This window comes from Anolis carolinensis, unplaced genomic scaffold, assembly GCF_035594765.1.
Source record: "Anolis carolinensis isolate JA03-04 unplaced genomic scaffold, rAnoCar3.1.pri scaffold_12, whole genome shotgun sequence".
In the NCBI taxonomy this organism is placed as follows: Eukaryota; Metazoa; Chordata; class Lepidosauria; order Squamata; family Dactyloidae; genus Anolis; species Anolis carolinensis.
In genome coordinates, this window is record NW_026943823.1 from 18,018,306 (window position 1) to 18,039,641 (window position 21,336).

The 21,336-nt window shown below is 40.0% G+C and overlaps 1 protein-coding gene across 1 annotated transcript in view; it reads right to left on the reverse strand.

Annotated features, from left to right (window-relative positions):
- gpc3 (glypican 3) overlaps positions 1-20,876 on the reverse strand; it is a 170,931-nt gene extending 150,055 nt beyond the window's left edge. Inside the window, exons 1-2 of the mRNA XM_062964120.1 lie at positions 20,591-20,876; positions 2,489-2,650 (exon numbers count right to left, since the gene is read on the reverse strand). Coding sequence (XP_062820190.1) covers positions 2,489-2,650; positions 20,591-20,765 — 337 coding nt within the window. The 5' untranslated portion in view covers positions 20,766-20,876. The remainder of the gene's footprint in view (positions 1-2,488; positions 2,651-20,590) is intronic.
- Positions 20,877-21,336: the final 460 nt, after the last annotated feature.

Here is a 21,336-nt window from a genome sequence, read left to right on the forward strand (position 1 = left end):
CTGACAGATGGCCACCCCACCTCAATGTTAATAATAATAATAATAATAATAATAATAATAATAATAATAATACAGTAGAGTCTCACTTATCCAACATAAATGGGCCGGCAGAATGTTGGATAAGCGAATATGTTGGATAATAAGGAGGGATTAAGGGAAAGCCTATTAAGCATCAAATTAGGTTATGATTTTACAAATTAAGCACCAAAACATCATGTTAGACAACAAATTTGGCAGAAAAAGTAGTTCAATACACAGTAATGCTATGTAATAATTACTGTATTTATGAATTTCGCACCAAAATATCACGATATATTGAAAACATTGACTACAAAAATGTGTTGGATAATCCAGAACGTTGGATAAGCGAGTGTTGGATAAGTGAGACTCTACTGTAATAATAATACAGGGTTTTGGAACACAATACTCCTGACCTCACAATCGTGTTAAAAAACAAAGTATGGATTGTCGATGTTGCAATCCCAGGTGACAGAAGGATTGAGGAGAAACAACTGGAAAAGCTGACATGATATGAGGATTCAAAGATCGAATTACAAAGACTCTGGCACAAGCCAGTCAAGGTGGTCCCAGTGGTAATCAGCTAAAGACCTTGGCCTGCACTTAACAAAATCGGCGCTAACAAAATTACCATCTGCCAGCTGCAGAAGGCCACCTTACTGGGATCTGCACACATTATTCGCCGATACATCACACAGTCCTAGACACTTGGGAAGTGTCCGATGTGTAATCCAATACAACAGCCAGCAGAGTGTCTGCTGTGGACTCATCTTGTTATGTTTCAAATAATAACAACAACAACAACAATAATAAGGGTTTTAAGAGAAGAAGAGATCCCTTGGGTCATTTAGCCCAAACCCCTTCTGCCCTTGTGCTATGGGGGCCAGATAAATGGCTTCAATGGGCCGCATCCGGCCCCCGGGCCTTAGTTTGGGGACCCCTGCAGTAGAGTCTTACTTATCCAACACAAGCTTATCCAACATTCCGGATTATCCAACGCATTTTTGTAGTCAGTGTTTTCAATACATCATGATATTTTGGTGCTAAATTCGTAAATACATTAAGTACTACATAGCATTACTGCGTATTGAACTACTTTTTCTGTCAAATTTGTTGTATAACATGATGTTTTGGTGCTTAATTTGTAAAATCATAACCTAATTTGATGTTTAATAGGCTTCTCCTTAATCCCTCCTTATTATCCAACATATTTGCTTATCCAACGTTCTGCCGGCCCACTTATGTTGGAGAAGTGAGATTCTACTGTAGGTATGACTGAGGGAAAGATATGATAGGTATACAATAGAATTCAAAAGTTGGAAGAGACCACATGGGCCATCCAGTCTAACCCCATTCTGCCTTCATACAGGAAAAGCACCATCAAAGCCCTCCCAATAGATGGCCATCCAGCCTCTGTTTAAAAGCCTCAAATGGACTCCAAGGCAGAGAAATCCACTATTGGACCGGTCTTAAGAGTCAGGAAGTTCTTCCTGATGTATTGTCGAAATCTGTCATGGCCAGAATCACTGGGTTGCTGCGGGTTTTGCAGGCTGTATGGCCATGTTCCAGAAGCATTCTCTCCTGACGTTTCGCCCACATCTATAGCAGGCATCCTCAGAGGTTGTCAGGTCTGTTGGAAACTAGGCAAGTGGGGCTTATATATCTGTGGAAAGTCCAGGTTGGGAGAATTTTTATTTACTTATTTCCAACATTTATATCCCGCCCTTCTCACCCGGGGGGACTCAGGGTGGCTTACAACAGTTGGCAACATTTGATGCCAAGGACATAATAATAATAACACAAGAACAGTACATATCATCAATTAAAACTATAAAATTGCATCATTAAAATACATTATAACATTTAAAACATATGTAAGTTAGATCCATTTGTCTAAAAACCTCATGCTTCAGCCTTAAATCGGTCCATGTCGAACTCTTGGAGGCAAGTGTGAATGTTGCAATTGGTCACTTTGATTAGCAGTGAATGGACTTGCAGCTTCAAAGCCTGGCTGCTTTCCTAGCATGATGGATCTGGACCTCCCAACAAAGGATACCTCCAGGCAGGAAGCAGCCAGGCTTTGAAGCTACAAGGCTGTTCAATGCTAATCAAGCTGACCAATTGCAACATTCACACTTGCCTCCAAGAGTTCTTCTTCCTCCCACCCTGGACATTAATCCACAGATATATAAAACCTCTTGCCTAATTTCCAACAGACCTCACAACCTCAGAAGATGCCTGCCATAGATGTGGGTGAAACGTTCCGGAACACGGCCATACAACCCGGAAAACTCAACGCAAACCAGTTCTTCCTAATGTTCAGGTGGAATCTCATTGGAACCCATTGCTGTCATTGGAACACATTTCCCGTCATAGGAACCCATTGCTTCGTATTCTAGTCTCCAGTGGGCCCTGCTAAACTTCCAAAGGTCATTCTTCTCCATCACGTCTTGCAAGAAGCCTCCCTTACCTTGGAAGACGGCAGCGTTCTGCATGATGAGGAACTTCAGTTCCATGCTGGCCGACTGCAGAAGTTGCTCCATGTTGGAGCGAGCCAAGGCTTGGTATTTCTCCTCCATTTTCCTCGAGCAGCAAGTCGGACCTTTCGGGAGGCATACTTGCAAATCCGTCCCTGCAAAAGGAGCAATAATGCAATTAGCACCAGAATTAAATATACAGTATTACATTATATTATTAGCAATATTATATGTACCGTATATACTCGAGTATAAGCCGACCTGAATATAAGCCGAGGCATCTAATTTTACCACAAACAAACTGGGAAATCATTGACTCAAGTTTAAGCCGAGGGTGGGAAATTTCAGAAATAAAAATAGATACCAATAAAATTACATTAATTGAGGCATCAGTAGGTTTCAATGTTTTTGAATATTTACATCAAGCTCAAATTTAAGATATGACTGTTCAACTCTGATTAAATCATTATTTTCATCTTCTTCAATGTAAATGTGCTTATGTATCCTTTTAATAATAACAGAGTGAAATAATCAATGTAATAATAATAATAAAGGCAGTAAAATAATTAATAGAGTGAAATAATAAATGTATTAATAATAATAAAAATAGAGTAAAATAAATGTAAAAGTAACAACAATAGAGTAAAATAATAAATGGAATAATAATAATAGAGTAAAATAAATATAAAAGTAACAATAATAATAGAGTAAAATAATAAATGTAATAATAATACTAATTAATAGAGTAAAATAATAAATGTAATAATAATAATAATAATAATAATAATTAATAGAGTAAAATAATAAATGTAACAATACAGTAGAGTCTCACTTATCCAAGCTAAACGGGCCGGCAGAAGCTTGGATAAGTGAATATCTTGGATAATAAGGAGGGATTAAGGAAAAGCCTATTAAAGATCAAATTAGGTTATTATTTTACAAATTAAGCACCAAAATATCAGGTTGTACAACAAATTTGACAGAAAAAGTACTTCAATATGCAGTCATGTTATGTTGTACTTACTGTATTTACGAATTTAGCACCAAAATATCACGATGTATTGAAAACATTGACTACAAAAATGGCTTGGATAATCCAGAAGCTTGGATAAGTGAGGCTTGGATAAGTGAGACTCTACTGTACCAATAATAATAGAGAAAAATAATAAATATACCATATATACTTGAGTATAAGCCAACCTGAATATAAGCCCACCAGGACCCTCACCCGAGTATAAGCTGAGGAGGTTTTTTTTTTTTCAGTCCTAAAAAAGGGCTGAAAAACTAGGCTTATACTCGAGTATATATAGTACATTGTGAACCCAATACACCTTTTAAGTCTGGGTTTCCAACAAAGTGCAAATTCCCATTCAAAATAGGATCTTCTTTAAAGTTTGGACCGAAACCCGAAGTGGATTTGCGCCAACATCAGCCATTATGACCGCTGTGCAAATGAGGCCCTCCGCTCGTATTTCATACGTTTTTACAAGCCTGTCTCTCTTCTCTGCTAATTGCCGGGAAATGTCAAACATGCGCCTGCCGGCACTTTTTTTTTTAAAAAGGCACATTATAAAAAAAGGATCAAGGAAGACATTAACACCAAACATAAAGTGCGGAGTGATGATTGCACAGAAACAAGACCAGGAAAGTCGCCTTTATTGACAAAATATATTGATGTACAAACACATACAGGTTCATACCTTGGAGATAGGACCCAAGTCTAAACCGCAAAATTATTTATTTATTTACCTTATTTCTACCCTGCTTTTCTCCAGGTCCATAATTGGCTAGGTTCAGTGCTTTCTGGATAAGGGAGAACTACAACTCCCAGGTTCCAAGGGCAATCATCCCCAAACCCTACCAGTATTCGCAGTTGGCCATATTGGGTCTGTGTGTCAAGTTTGGTCCAGATCTGACGTCAGCATGGTTTAGTGCTCTCTGGATGCTGATGAACTACAATTCCCAAAACCTAGGTCAATCTTCTTTAATGTAAATGTGCTTATGTATTATTTTAATAATAACAGAGTAAAATAATACATGTAATAATAATAATAAATAATACAGGAAAATACTTCATGTAATAATAAATAGAGTAAAATTATAAATACAATAATAAGATCAGAGTGAAATAGTAAATATATTATTAATAATAATAATAATAATAGAGTAAAATAAATGTAATAGTAGCAACAATAATAGAGAAAAATGATAAATGTAATAATACCAATGATAATAGAAAAATAATAAATGTCCCATATCTTCTCGAGTATAAGCTGACCCAAAGATAAGCCAACCAGGACCCTCACCCGAGTATAAGCTGAGGGGGGCTTTTTCAGTCTTAAAAAGAGGGCTGAAAAACTAGGCTTATACTCGAGTATATACAATATTTATTTACTACATTTATATGCCGCCCTTCTCACCCCAAAGGGGACTTAGAGCGGCTTACAAATTACATTCGCATACAATACGTTATATTATTAGCATAGTACAATACTAGCATTAAATTACTATATTGTACTATATCATTACATTGTAATATTATTAGTAATATTACATTTAGTTGGCCATGGGGCTTCTCTTTGCCAAGTTTGGTCCTGGTGCATTGTTGTTGAGGGTTACAGTTTCTCTGGATGCAGGTGAACTACAACTCCCAAAACCAAGGTCAATCCCCACAAACCCCTGTAGTATGTTTAGTTGGCCATGGGGCTTCTCTTTGCCAAGTTTGGTCCTGGTCCATTGTTGTTGAGGGTTACGGTTTCTCTGGGTGCAGGTGAACTACAATTCCCAAAACCAAGGTCAATTCCCACAAATCCCTGCAGTATGTTCAGTTGGTCACAAGGGTTCTCTGTGCCCTGTTTAGCCCCAGTCCATTGTTGTTGAGGGTCAAGGTTTCTCTGGATGCAGGTGAACTTCAATTCCCAAAACCAAAGTCAATCATTGTCTGGTTTGGGATGTTATCATTAGAACTACCATGGCTTTCCAAATGTAGGATACACATGGGACTTTGAATGTGGGTGGACTACAACTGTCATCATCCTAGGGTCAATCCCCCCCACCAGTATTTTAAGGTGGTTTTAATGGGTCTGTGTGCCACTTTTGGACGAAATCTGTCGTAGGCGGGATTGACACTGCTTTGTGGATGTAGGTGGACTACAGCTCCCATCATCCTGGGTCACTGCCGCCCACCCCCCGCCAAAAAGATCTGCTGGTATTTGAAGATGGTCAAAATGGGTCTATGTGCCAAGTTTGGTCCAGATCCATCGTTGTTGTTTTATCATGTCAGAAGCGACTTGAGAACATACTGCAAGTCGCTTCCGGTGTGAGAGAATTGGCATTGTTTGCAAGGTTCACAGTTATTTAAGGATGTGGGTGGACTACAATTCCCATTACCCCATATCATTGTCCCCTCCAAAGCCCACCAATATTTGAAGTTGGTCATGATGAGCATGTGTTAGATCCCAGCCACCCATAGCACCAGGGTCTGCCATGTTTCAGGACTTGCACTTTGACACAGATGTTGCTGAGGATTATACTAACATTTCACCCTCCACAGAGGGGCCTTTGCAGCTAGATATTGACTTTGGAGACTTACTAATTGGAGAAGATTCTTCTACTCCTCCCTCGCAGATAGAGCCAGATGTTGCTGAGACGCCTGAGAATGCGGTTTTTAATCGTAGAGATTTTGTGACCAGAGAGAGAAGTGCAAAACAAGGGGTTCACTGGAGCCAGAGACTGGCAAATAGATGGGACAGTGGGTAGTGTTCCCATGAGAAAGTTTTGGGAGTTCGTACTCCCTAAATTGTGAATCTGTTAAAAGTGTTTCGATCAGTAGATTTGTTGCAGTGTCAACTTTGTTCTTCCTTGAGAGAGGTTTGCTCCGTCTCCAGCTCTTGTTTGTTTCCAAGCCAAGTTTTCCAGTTCCAGTCGGGCCGTGCCGTGACTCTCGAGTAGAACTTGACTTTACTTCCGTTGTTTCCTTGTTCCTGATTCGTGTTTGCCTCAGCCTTGACAACCTTGCTGCTTTGATTGCTACGAAGTTTTTCCAGTGGATTGAACTCTGTTTCTGCCAGCCTTGTTTCTCTGTTTCAACTCATGGACACTTTGATTTCTTTGGAGAGCTATCGAGTTCTCATTGTGGATTATGTGGCGCAGCTGGCTAGTAACCAGCTGCAATAAATCACTACTGACCGAGAGGTCATGAGTTTGAAGCCCGGGTCGGGTTAAGGGTTAGGGTTAAATAGCCCGGCTTGCTGTTGACCTATGCAGCCCCGAAAGACAGTTGCATCTGTCAAGTAGGGAAATTTAGGTACGGTTTATGCGGGAGGCTAATTTGACTAATTTACAACACCATAAAACTGCCAGCAAAACACGAGGAAAGGAATGAGGAAGTACAGCCACTAGTGGACGGTGAAGCAAGAGCTCCCCCTGTGGCCGGAATCATGAAGCTGGAAAAATGTTAAATGCCTCTGTGTCTGTCTATACTGTATGTTGTTTGTCTGTTGGCATTGAATGTTTGCCATATATGTGTTCATTGTAATCCGCCCTGAGTCTCCTTCGGGGTGAGTAGGGCGGAATATAAATACTGTAAATAAATAAATAAATAAATAAATAAAATCGGACCCTTTCCTTTACCCATTTGGAACTACCATTGACTTTCTAGAAAGAACTATTCCTTACTCAGACTCCATACCTAATTTCCTTTGCATATATAATTGCTTTAATAAATATATAGTGTGTTACATTGGCTCTTGTCTGGTTTTTCGGGTGCTCATGCTGCCTTGGGGTGCAACAGCATGTGTGTCAAGTTTAGTCCAGATCTATCCTCAGCGGAATTGACAAGAGCTCTCTGGATGTGGCTGGACTACAAATCCCATCATCCTTTGTCAAGGCCCTCCACCCAAAAAAAATAAAATAAACCTGCCAGTATCTTAATTTGATCATGATGGGACTGTGTGCCAAGTTTGGACCAGATCCAAAGTTTGGTGCCCAGAATTGGACACAGTATTCCAGGTGTGGTCTGTGATCCAAGTTTGGTCCAGATCCATCATAGATGGGTTAACATGGCTCTCCAGATGTGGGTGGACTACAACTCCCATCATCCTCTCTGATTACCCACCAGTATTTAAAGTTGGCCGCGATAGGTATGTTTGGTGCCAGCCATAGGTGTGATGATGGTGAATTTTAAATGACCCAAAGTATCCAAAAATTATGAAAGGAAGGGAGCTGCCCTGCATTGTATCCTCTCGTTCCGCATTTGATAGCTTCCGTCGGTTCCTTTTACAAGCCTCTCTTTTCTTGCAAACGCAGTGCAAAATTTCCCCAATAAAACATATTTAACAGGTGGTCCAACGGAGACGCATTTCGCCAATAGGCAGAAAGACAATCCCTTCTTTTTTTTCATGAGAGAATTATGAGCCAATTAGATTTGGTTGTGCCATATTTTGTCATAATGAAAAGCTTTCGCTTCAAGGGTGTGATAAATAATGCAGGCAACTGACACTCTTTTCTTTTTGCAAAAGTAAAAAAGAGAAAAAAATATTATTGTTGTTGTTATTATTATTATTACAGTAGAGTCTCACTTGTCCAAGCTAAACGGGCCGGCAGAACGTTGGATAAGCGAATATGTTGGATAATAAGGAGAGATTAAGGAAAAGCCTATTAAACATTAAATTAGGTTATGATTTTACAAATTAAGCACCAAAACATCATGTTATACAACAAAATTGACAGAAAAAGTAGTTCAATAGGCAGTAGTGCTATGTAGTAATTACTATATTTACGAATTTAGCACCAAAATATCACAATGCATTGAAAACATTGACTACAAAAATGCGTTGGATAATCCAGAATGTTGGATAAGTGAATGTTGGATAAGTGAGACTCTACTGTATTATTATTATTATGCTATTGTTAATACAGAAGAGTCTCACTTATCCAAGCTAAATGGGCTGGCAGAAGCTTGGATAAACGAATATCTTGCCTATTAAACATCAAATTAGGTTATGATTTTACAAATTAAGCACCAAAACATCATGTTATACAACCAATTTGACAGAAGAAGTAGTTCAATACGCAGTAATGTTATGTTGTAATTACTGTATTTACGACTTTAGCACCAAAATATCATGATGTATTGAAAACATTGACTACAAAAATGGCTTGGATTATCCAGAGGCTTGGATAAGTGAGGCTTGGATAAGTGAGACTCTACTGTACCATATTGTTTTTGTTGACCCTACTTTTTCACTTACAGAGCTAGTTTACTGATTTTCTTTGAAATACGGTAAATATTCAAAAACATTGAACCTACTGATGCCTCAAAATAATGTCATTGGGATCTATTTTTATTTTGAAATTTACCCGTACCTGCTGCATTTTCCTCGACTTATACGCGAGTCAATAAGTTTCCCCAGTGCTTTGTGGTAAAATTAGGTGCCTCGGCTTATATTAGGGTCGGCTTATACTTGAATATATACGGTATATATTACCCACACACATATTCAAATATTAAAACAAACCTGTGCACCATAAAGACCGCCATGTAAACATGGCAGGCGCATTTTTGCAAACATTCCTCCATAAAAGCCAATGTTTCCAATTTGCAAGGTCTGGGGCCTGCCGTATATTTTAATTATGCGCATCAATACATAAACACACTTCCTGAAAGCATCAGAGAGGAAAAAAGACCTCAAGAAAGCACTTTATGATGCTGTTAAAATTAATCCCTTGATGCAAGAAGGGGGTGCGGGAAGGAAACTTTAAAATGGTTGGCGGGGTGTTTTTTTTCCCAAGGTTTCCTTTCCTGCAAATGTCGCTATCAAGAGAGCAGAAAACTCAATTACCCGGCAAACGAAGGAAGATTGGGAAAGTGCCTGGCTGAGCTAAATAGGGCCGGAAAGGGCGGCCGGAGGCATCCCTATTAGCGCTAACTTGGAAGTATAGATAATTATATTACCCCTATAGCCAAGGGGCAGAGCTATAGGGCGGCAACATGGAAGCGCTGCAATGCTCCCGGTGCTGCAAACCCAAAATGCAATTTCCAAGTTTCTCATTAAGACAGCAAGAGTATTTGGAAACAGACAAGCAAAGTGAGCAAAAAAAATGAGCCAACAGAAGGATTTCAACATTGCCAGGTACGTCTGCACTATAACATTAATGCAGTTTGACACTTCGTTTGGAGCTTTGGGTCTCGTTAATAGGCTGAAGGGGCCTGAGGCTGTTAGGAATTGTGGGATCTGAAGTCCAAAACACCTGGAGGGCCCAAGTTTGCCCATGCCTGATCTACACTGACCATTATAATACAGTTCAAGCTGGGTGACACATGTGGCAGTATAAAATCTGCATAATAATAATATTATAATAATAATAATAACTTTATTTTTATACCCCGCCCCATCTCCCCGAAGGGACTCGGGGCGGCTTACATGGGGCCTTGCCCGACATAACAATATAATAACAACAACAAGACAATAAAACAAATATCCCAACAATAAAACATCAGCATCAATAAAAGTCATAAAAATCAACATGCTAATGGGGGTGCGACTATTATTGCAATCCAGTGCAGTGCAGTTCATCTGTTTGTTTATTTATTTACAGTATTTATATTCCGCCCTTCTCATCCCAAAGGGGACTCACGACAAATCACAATGTACACATACAAGGCAAACATTCGATGCTATATGAACACAGAGACAGAGACAGACACAGAGGCAATTTAACCTTCTCCAGCTTCCTGAGGGTATGCTCGATTCCGGCCACAGGGGGAGCAGCTACATCATCACCCACTGTGACACCGAGTCCTTGGATACTTCCTCATTCCAAACACTGGACGATTTTTATGGCGTTGTAAATTAATTAAATTAGCCTCCCCACATAGTGGTACCTAAATATCCTACTTGATAGATGCAACTATCTTTCGGGTTGCTTAGGTCAACAATGAGCAGGGCTATTTTTTATTTTAATGGTCAGGTGCTCACTCCGCTTCGAACTCATGACCTCTTGGTCATAGTGGTTATTGCAGCTGGCTACTAACCAGCCTGTGCCACAGCCCAGCCCAAATTTGGAATCTGCATTCCAAAACGGGATTACATGCAGCGCAGATAGAACCTATACAGCCCAGGTTCCTGTCGCTGGATGTTGATGGAAGTTGTAGTCCAACGCTGCTCATTCGGCTAGGCTGTAGCATTGGGCTGGTAAATCACGCGCAATAATAAGATCTGCCAACCGAAAGGTGGCCAGTTCAAAGCTTGATCGGGGTGAGCACTCAACCTCAAACCCAACTCACTATTTACCTACGCAGTTCGAAAACAGCTTATAAGCTGTAAGTAGAGAAATTACTGTATATACTCGACTATAAGCCTAGTTTTTCAGCCCTTTTTTAAGACTGAAAAAGCCCCCCACTTGGCTTATACTCGGGTGAGGGCCCTGGTTGGCTTATATTTGGGTCAGATTATACTCAAGAATATATGGTACATTTATTATTTTTCTCTATTATTATTGGTATTACATTATTATTTTTCTCTATTATTGTTGCTACTATTACATTTATTTTACTCTATTTTTATTATTATTAATAATACATTTATTATTTTACTGATCTTATTATATTTATTATTTTACTCTATGTATTACTACATGTATTATTTTCCTGTATTTTTTATTATTATTATTATTATTATTATTATTATTATTACATGTATTATTTTAGGTAAGGTAAAGGTAAAGGTTTCCCCTGACGTTAAGTCCAGTCGGGACCGACTCTGGGGGTTGGTGCTCATCTCCATTTCTAAGCCGAAGAGCCGGCGTTGTCCGTAGACACCTCCAAGGTCATGTGGCCACTGGCATGACTGCATGGAGCGCCCTTACCTTCCCGCCTGAGCGGTACCTATTGACCTACTCACATTTGCATGTTTTCGAACTGCTAGGTTGGCAGAAGCTGGGGCTAACAGCGGGCGCTCATTCTGCTCCAGGGATTTGAACCTGGGACCTTTCGGTCTGCAAGTTCAGCAGCTCAGCGCTTTAACACACTGCGCCACCAGAGGCCCTATTTATTTTACTCTATTATTATTAAAAGGATACATAAGCACATTTACATTGAAGATGAGAATAATGATTTGATCAGAGTTGGACAGTCTTATCTTAAATTAGAGCTTTATGTAAATATTCAAAAACATTTAACCTACTGATGCTCAATTAATGTAATTTTATTGGTATCTGTTTTTATTTCTGAAATTTACCACTCATGGCTTATACTGGAGTCAATGTGGACATCCTGATCAGCTTCGATGTGGTGTTCCTATTTACTAAGGTCCCAGTAGCTGACACCCTCACACTAATCAAACAAAACTTCCCAGAAGACATCACAGCCCTGTTTCACCATTGCCTCACCACTAGCTACTTTCAGTGGGACACTGGATTCTATGAACAGAAGGATGGAGTGGCCATGGGGAGCCCTCTCAGCCCAGTAGTAGCAAATTTCTATATGGAATACTTTGAAAAACAAGCCCTAGAAACAGCACCAAAAAAGCCAACTGTTTGGTTCAGATATGTAGATGACACCTTCACAATTTGGAGCCATGGAGAGGAAGAACTCAGCAAGTTCCTGGACCACCTTAACAGCATCCACCCAAACCTCCAATTCACCATGGAAAAAGAAAAGGAAGGAAAACTGCCATTTCTAGATGTTCTGGTCATCCGCAAACCCAATCAACAATTGGGCCACACAGTTCACAGAAAACCTACACACACAGATAGATGCCTTCATAAAACTCCAAGCATCACCCAAGTCAAAAAAGAAGCACAATCAAAGCCCTGATCTGCAAACCTCACCTCCTCCAAGGTGAACTCAACCACCTAAACTGGGCTCTACAGGCCAATGCCCTGATCCACCATGGATATCAGAAGAACTGCAAGGCCAAGAACAAGCCGTGAGAGGACAAAGATCCACCCAGAGGAACGGTGTTCTTACCAGACATCAAGGGAACCACTGACCGCATAGGCAAACAGATGGAGAAGCACAACCTACAAACTATCTACAGACCCACAAAGAAAATCCAACAAATGCTACTGTCAGCGAAGGACAAGAGGGATCCTCTCTCTTCTGCAGGAGTCTACCGGATACCATGCAGCTGTGGACAAGTCTCCAGAGGGACCACCAAACACAGCATTGCCCAAACACGAGTCAAGGAACATGAAAGGCACTTCAGTCTAACTCAACCAGAGAAATCAGCCATAGTTGAGCACTTGTTGAACGAGCCTGGACACAGGATATTATTTGAGAACACAGAAATGCTGGACCATTCCAACAACTATCATGTCAGACGACACAGAGAAGCCATTGAAATCCACAAGCATGTGGACAACTTCAACAGAAAGGAAGAAACCATGAAAATGAACAAAATCTGGCTACCAGTATTAAAAAACTCTAAAATCAAAACAGTGGATGGGAACCAACACTCTGAGGGCAGAGCACAGCTAATGACTGAACAAAGGATGCCCCCAGGCAAGAGACAAAACCTTTCCAATGCTAATTAGGGTGATTAACTGAAACATTCATGCTGGCTTCCCAGTGACAAAGGACTCTTGCCACACCCTGGACTCTACAGAGATATATATTCTTTCCTTTCCTTACTTAGTTTATCCATACCTCACAACCTCTGAGGATGCCTGCCATAGATGTGGGCGAAACGTCAGGAAAGAATACTTCTGGAACATGGCCACACAGCCCGAAAGACATACAACAATCCTTCTGTTTGATTCTCTTCTGTCTCCAAATGGCATTGAATGTTAGCCGTGTCTGTGTCCTGTGATCTGCCCTGAGTCCCCGTGGGGAGATGGGGCGGAATATAAATAAAGTGTTATTATAATTTGGATGTTCTTGTCCTCCAGGCTAGATTTTAGATCTTTGAACTCCTTACAGATACTTCTGTAGAAGTTTTATTCCTCATTCAAACATCGAATTGCAAAGGCATGCAAAGCAGGGAGCGCAAGCAACGAGTGACACCTTTATGATCCGCAGCCGCCGATGCGCTTCTTAATGCTCTGATGGAGACCTAATGGGCCGTTTAAACCCGCCTTGGCCTTTTGCATCCGTATGGCATGCGTAAGTGAAATTCTGCATAAGACACGCGGCCATAAAATATGTATAATGCCAGGAAGTGCCTATGCATGTCTATGGGGAGGGGAAAGGACTGTTCTGTGAATGGTTTGAAATGAACATTCCTTTTCATTGCAATAAAGAAATGGGTTCAAATCCTAGGCTCTGAGTCAGTGAAACCGTTCTTGAGATTGGGTTGCTGTGAGTTTTCTGGGCTATTTTCTTGGGCTCGGGCTGTGGCGTAGGCTGGAGAGCAGCTGCAATGAATCACTGCAATGAATCACTCTGACCAGGAGGTCATGAGTTCGAGGCCCGCTCGGAGCCTATGTTTGTCTTTGTTCTATGTTAAAATATTGTATGTTTTATGTTGATTTTAACGATTGTTTTTACTGTAATTGATGTTTTTATTGGATAACTGTTTTATTGCTGTGTTTTGATATTTGATTGTTTTATCGGGCAAGGCCCCATGTAAGCCGCCCCGAGTCCCTTCGGGGAGATGGGGCAGGGTACAAAAATAAAGTTGTTATTATTATTATTATTATTATTATTATTATTATTATTATTATTATTATAAAAGGCATTGAATGTTTGCCTATATGTGTAATGTGATCCGCCCTGAGTCCCCTTCAGAGTGAGAAGGGCGGAATATAAATGCTATAAATAATAAATAAATAAATATGTTCCAGAAGCATTCTCTCCTGACGTTTCGCCCACATCTATGGCAGGCATCCTCAGAGGTTGTGAGGTCTATTGGAAACTAGGCAAGTGGGGTTTATATCTGTGTGGAATTTCCAGGGTGGGAGAAAGAGCTCTTGTCGGTTTGAGGCAAGTGTGAACGTTACAGTTGGCCAGCTTGATTAGCACTGAATAGCCTTGCAGCTTCAAAGCCTGGCTGTTTCCTGCCTGGCCAGTTGCTACATTCACACTTGCTTCAGACAAGAGTTCTTTCTCCCACCCTGGACTTTATTCCACAGATACAGTAGAGTCTCACTTATCCAACATAAACGGGACGGCAGAGCGCTGGATAAGTGAATAATAATAATAATAATAATAAAACTTTATTTATACCCCACCACCATCTCCCCGACGGGGACTCGGGTGGCTTACATGGGGCCATGCCCAGAACAATACAATATAACAGAATATAAAAGAACAACACATCATAATACATTGAACAATACAATAAATAATAATATACATTACAACGCAGAATAAAGGGAACAATAAAACAAGGGCGGGCCACATGAACACTAAGTTATGTTATGAATATGTTGGATAATAAGGAGAGATTAAAGAGAAGCCTATTCAACATCAAATGCATTGGATAATCCAGAATAAGCGAATGTTGGGTAAGTGAGACTCTACTGTATATAGACTCCACTTGCCAAGTTTCCAACAGACCTCACAACCTCTGAGGATGCCTGCCATAAATGTGGGCAAAACGTCAGGAGAGAATGCTTCTGGAACATGGTCAGACATTCCGGAAAACTCACAGCAACCCAGTTCTTTCTTGACTTTGTCCATTTCTACTTTCCCCCATATATACAGTAGAGTCTCACTAATCCAAGTCTCGCTTATCCAAGCCTCTGGATTATCCAAGCTTTTTTTGTAGTCAATGTTTTCAATATACAGTAGAATCTCACTTATCCAACATAAACGGGCTGGCAGAATGTTGGATAAGCGAATATGTTGGATAATAAGGAGACATTAAGGAAAAGCCTATTAAACATCAAATTAGGTTATGATTTTACAAATTAAGCACCAAAACATCATGTTAGACAACAAATTTGATAGAAAAAGCAGTTCAATACACAGTGATGTTATGTTGTAATTACTGTATTTACGAATTTAGCACCAAAATATCATGATGTATTAAAAACATTGACTACAAAAATGGCTTGGATAATCCAGAACGTTGGATAAGTGAGCGTTGGATAAGTGAGACTCTACTGTGTGTATATATATATAGGTTTGGATTGATATGTGTATGTATGTGTATACATATATGCATGTGTTTATATATGTGTGTATATATACAGTAGAGTCTCACTTATCCAACATAACCGGGCCGGCAGAACGTTGGATAAGCAAATATCTTGATAATAAGGAAGCATTAAGGAAAAGCCTATTAAACATCAAATTAGGTTATGATTTTACAAATTAAGCACCAAAACATCATGTTATAAAACAAATTTGACAGAAAAAGTAGTTCAATACGCAGCAATGCTATGTAGTAATTACTGTATTTACGAATTTAGCACCAAAATATCACGATGTATTGAAAACATTGACTACAAAAATGCGTTGGATAATCCAGAATGTTGGATAAGCGAATGTTGGATAAGTGAGACTCTACTGTATATAGACTCCACTTGCCTAGTTTCCAACAGACCTCACAACCTCTGAGGATGCCTGCCATAGTTGTGGGCAAAACGTCAGGAGAGAATGCTTCTGGAACATGGTCAGACATTCCGGAAAACTCACAGCAACCCAGTTCTTTCTTGACTTTGTCCCTTTCTACTTTCCCCCACACATGCCTCTATTTGAGGCATGTGTGAATGTTGCAACTGGCCACCTTGATTAGCATTGAATAGCCTTGCAGCTTCAAAGCCTGGCTGCTTCCTGCCTGGGGGAATCCTTTCTTGGGTGGAAACCATGAAATATGAACAAAATCTGGCTACCAGTATTAAAAGAAACTCTAAATATATATATATATATCTCCTTCGCATAAGCAATTTGTTATTCTCCGAACGCTCTCACTTAAGCTGACTTCAAAAGAACTTCCCGGATTTGCAAACCTATCCCCCGTGCGCCGAATGGATTACACCTTGCACATATTGATAGACCTGATTTACTTTAAAGGAGAAAAAGAACATTAATAGGTTAAGAGTCTGTTTCTCACCTCCCCCCCCCCCCAAAAAAAAATGCATTATTGGATCAAGATCTATGCTAAGCTTAACCCTTCAGTGAAATTTGGGCTGAGTTGGATAAATGGCCACATTCCAAGAAATTGTTTAAAACTTTTCAAGAAATCCCAAGAATGTGTTGTCGAAGCCTTTCACGGCCAGAATCACTGGGTTGCTGTGAGTTTTCAGGGCTGTATGGCCATGTTCCAGAAGCATTCTCTCCTGACATTTCACCCACATCTACGGCAGGCATCCTCAGAGGTGGTAAGGTTTGTGGGACACTAGGCAAGTGGGGTTTATATATCTGTGGAATAATGTCCAGGGTGGGAGAAAGAATTCTTGTCGATTTGAGGCATGTGTGAATGTTGCAATTGGCCACCTTGATTAGCACTGAATGGCGTTGCAGCTTCAAAGCCTGGCTGCTTCCTGCCTGGGGGAAATCCTTTCTTGGGTGGAAACCATGAAATATGAACAAAATCTGGCTACCAGTATTAAAAGAAACTCTAAAACCTGAACAGTAAATAAACAACAGCACTTAGAATACAGGGGAATTCCACAAAGGAAACAATTAACACCTCTCAACAAAGGCAGGAAGCAGCCAGACTTTGAAGCTGCAAGGCTCTTCAATGCTAATCTAGCTAGCCAATTGCCACACTCATGCTTGCCTCCAATAGACTAGACTTCTTTTTCCCACCCTGGACATTATTCCAGAGATACAGTAGAATCTCACTTATCCAGCATAAACGGGCCGGCAGAATGTTGGATAAGCGAATATGTTGGATAATAAGGAGAGATTAAGGAAAAGCCTATTAAACATCAAATCTGGTTATGATTTTACAAATTAAGCACCAAAACATCATGTTATACAACACATTTGACGGAAAAAGTAGTTCAATATGCAGTAATGCTATGTAGTAATTACTGTATTTACGAATTTAGCACCAAATATCATGATATATTGAAAACATTGACTACAAAAATGCGTTGGATAATCCAGAACGTTGGATAAGCGAGTGTTGGATAAGTGAGACTCTACTGTATATAAACCCCATTTGAATACTGTAGTTTCCAACAGACTTTACAATTTCTGAGGATGCCTGCCACAGATGTGGACGAAACGTCAGGAGAGAATGCTTCTGGAACATGACCATTCAGCCTGGAAAAGCCACAGCAACCCAATTCCATTGCGAACTATCCGAAGCAATAAAAAAAACCCTTCTCAATGTTATAGATGGTTTTGATGTAGTTCGGGGCGCTGGTTTTGAAAAGCAAAATAATAACGATGCCATATTTTATCAACTCGGTAGTGCAAAGGGAAAAAACGCCACTCACCCCATTAAAAGTCCTAAGAAAAGGGAACCAATGCAAAAAAAGACTGTTTTGCTTATAAGCGAAATTGTTGCTGTTGTTATTTTTAATTGCTTCCGTTCGTTTTTAAACGGCTTCACTGTTGTGCTGCCCCGGGAACTTTAGAATTCGGGGCAAGGCATAAATATTTTAATTGATAAATAATCAAAACGCTTCGAAGCCGACCGCTGAGCAAGCAGGCCAGGGACTGCTCCCGGGAGCGAAATGGCCCTTTCCTAGGCAAAAAAGCAATGTACTGGAGAATAGTGAATATGGCAATTCAAAAATGGCTCTACGAGTTCCTCTCAGTTCAAAACAGATAGTCTGGATTTTATTTGGCAGTGTAGATGGGGCTTCATATAATCCAGTTCAAAGCAGACCATGTGGATTATTTGCTTTGATACTCTGGATTATATGGCAGTGTAGAAAGGAATCTAGGTCTGTTAGGATGTTAGAAGGTACAAATGTTATGTATTTATTGACTGGTTGCTGACAGTTTCAACAAAGTACATCTGAAACATGTTACAAGGCCAAATATCATGAAATAAACAATCTACTGTATATACTCGAGTATAAGCCTAGTTTTTCAGCCCTTTTTTTAAGACTGAAAAAGCCCCCCTTGGCTCAAACTCGGGTGAGGGTCCTGGTTGGCTTATATTTGGGTCAGCTTATACTCAAGAATATATGGTACATTTATTATTTTTCTCTATTATTGTTGCTACAATTATTTATTTATTTGTTTGTTTGTTTATTACAATATTTATATCCCGCCCTTGTCACCCAACAGGGGACTCAGGGCGGCTTACAATAAAGCCTTGGAGGCTTTTAAGCAGAGGCTGGATGGCCATCTGTCGGGGGTGCTTTGAATGCGATTTCCTGCTTCTTAGCAGGGGGTTGGACTAGATGGCCCATGTGGTCTCTTCCAACTCTACTATTCTATGATTCTATGATTCTATGATTCTATGAAACGCATATATAAAAATTATACAGTGCAAAATAAATCAGTTAAAAATTATTATTATTAACTTACATCAGTATTTATAAAACACATTATAAAATACAGGTAGGCGTGTTCAGTTCAAAAAACTGGGTCTGTCGATTGAGTTCAGCGTACATGATAATAATTAACGCTGCCAATTATTATTACTATTACATTTATTTTACTCTATTTTTATTATTTTATTGTATGACACAGCAAACAAGATAGACATGCTGGATTTCATATCACAAAATCACAAGTCGAACACTTCCCAAGTATCTAGGACTGTGTGATGTATTTTCGGATGATGTGTGCAGATCCCAGTAGGGTGGCCTTTTGCAGTTGGCAGATCGTAATTTTGTCAATGTCTATTGTTTCCAAATGCTGGCTGAGATCTTTTTGCACGACACCCAGTGTGCCCATCACCACCGGGACCACCTACACTGGTTTCTGCCAGAGTCTTTGAAGTTCGATCTTGAACTTCAAATAATAATAATTATTATTATTATTATTATTATTAATACATTTATTATTTCACTCTGATCTTATTATTATTGCATTTATTATTTTACTCTATTTATTATTACTTTTATTATTTTCCTGTATTTATTATTATTATTATTACATGTATTATTTTACTCTATTATTATTCAAAGGATACATAAGCACGTTTACACTGAAGAAGATGAGAATCATGATATGATCAGACTTGGACAGTCTTATGTTAAATTAGAGCTTTATGTAAATATTCAAAAACATTTAACCTACTGATGCCTTAATTTATGTAATTTTATTGGTATCTATTTTTATTTCTGAAATGTACCCCCCTCGGCTTATACTGGAGTCAATGTTTTCCCAGTTTTTTGTGTGTGGTAAAATTAGGTGCCTCGTCTTATATTCGGGTCGGCTTATACTCGAGTATATATGGTGTATATATATACAGTAGAGTCTCACTTATCCAACATAAACGGGCCGGCAGAACGTTGGATAAGCGAATATGTTGGATAATAAGGAGAGATTAAGAAAAAGCCTATTAAACATCAAAATAGGTTATGATTTTACAAATTAAGCACCAAAACATCATGTTATACGACAAATTTGACAGAAAAAGTAGTTCAATAAGCAGTAATGCTATGTAGTAATTACTGTATTTACGAATTTAGCACCAAAATATCATGATAAATTGAAAACATTGACTACAAAAATGCGTTGGATAATCCAGAACGTTGGATAAGTGAGTGTTGGATAAGTGAGACTCTACTGTATATATATACATATATATGCAGTTACTATACTCCCAACTCCAGAACGCAAAACATAAAGTTGGTGGACAGGAAAAGAGATAAAAAGATGGGCTTAAAGCTTAAAAACTGTGCCAGAGACACTTAGAACTGGGAAGTCTTGAGTGTTAGAATTGGAGGTCAGCTGTGACCAGCAGTGCTGTGGAATTTGAAGAGGAACGAATATATGTTTGCAGTAGCATTGGGAAGGGTTGCCATATACATACAGCATATATTTAAGGCACTCCAGGGTGCACAGATAACAAACAGCAGGTAAAAAAGGTACATAAGTATAAAACAAGTCACATAAAATGGCAACAACAGCCCCTAACATCAAAATACATAATACAAATTTAAAAATACAACAGTAGATAAAACTAGTTGCCATCAATCAATTCACAAAGTGTCTTTGGCATGGCTCAAAGGACAGAGATTGCACCTCAATGGCTCTACCTGAGAATCAGGTGTGTGTGTGTGGGACTCACCTGGGGAGGGGGCTTCGAGGCCGCCTTTGGCCCCGGGGTGGAGGGCCCGGAAGGCGGCGCGGACCCGGAGGCAAGCGGAGGGCGGCTGGGCTCCGGCGCCGAGGAGAAAGAGGAGGAGAAGGGCAGCGGCCCGGAGGCAGCCAAGGACTCTTGGCCGGACCCCTCCGCCGCTCATGGCGGCCCTAAGGCGGAGCGAACCTCCGAGGCATCCCGAGGAAAAGCCCCGGCAGCAGCTGGAGCCGGAGCGGGAAGGGACGCGCCTGCCGCTGCCAAAGCGCGCGGCATCAATGAGCAGGGAGAGCAAGCAGAGCGCGCGCCCTGGGCTCTGCCCGCGCCCTCATTGGCTGAAGGGAAACTTTCCTCGCTTCTCATTGGCTGCCGAAGGAAAGCGAGAAAGAACCTTTTTGGGAGCACCTCTGCACTGGGGAGGCTGGGCCTTCCTCTCTACTCTGCCCTATAGGGTTATGCTTTATAGGATTATATGATAGGATTATATAGTATATATTATGGGATTATATAATATGGGAGTGTATATTATAGGATTATATAGTATAGGAGTAAATTACAAGATTGTACATTATAGGACTATATAGTGTAGGAGTATTTATTGTAGGATTATATATTACTAGCTTAGGGACCCTGCGATGCCCAGGTCATTTGAGAATGGTATTATTTGTCTTTTAATGTTATGTATTCTGTTTGGAGTGGGTGAACTACAATTCCCAGAATCGTGGCTGAATCTTCTC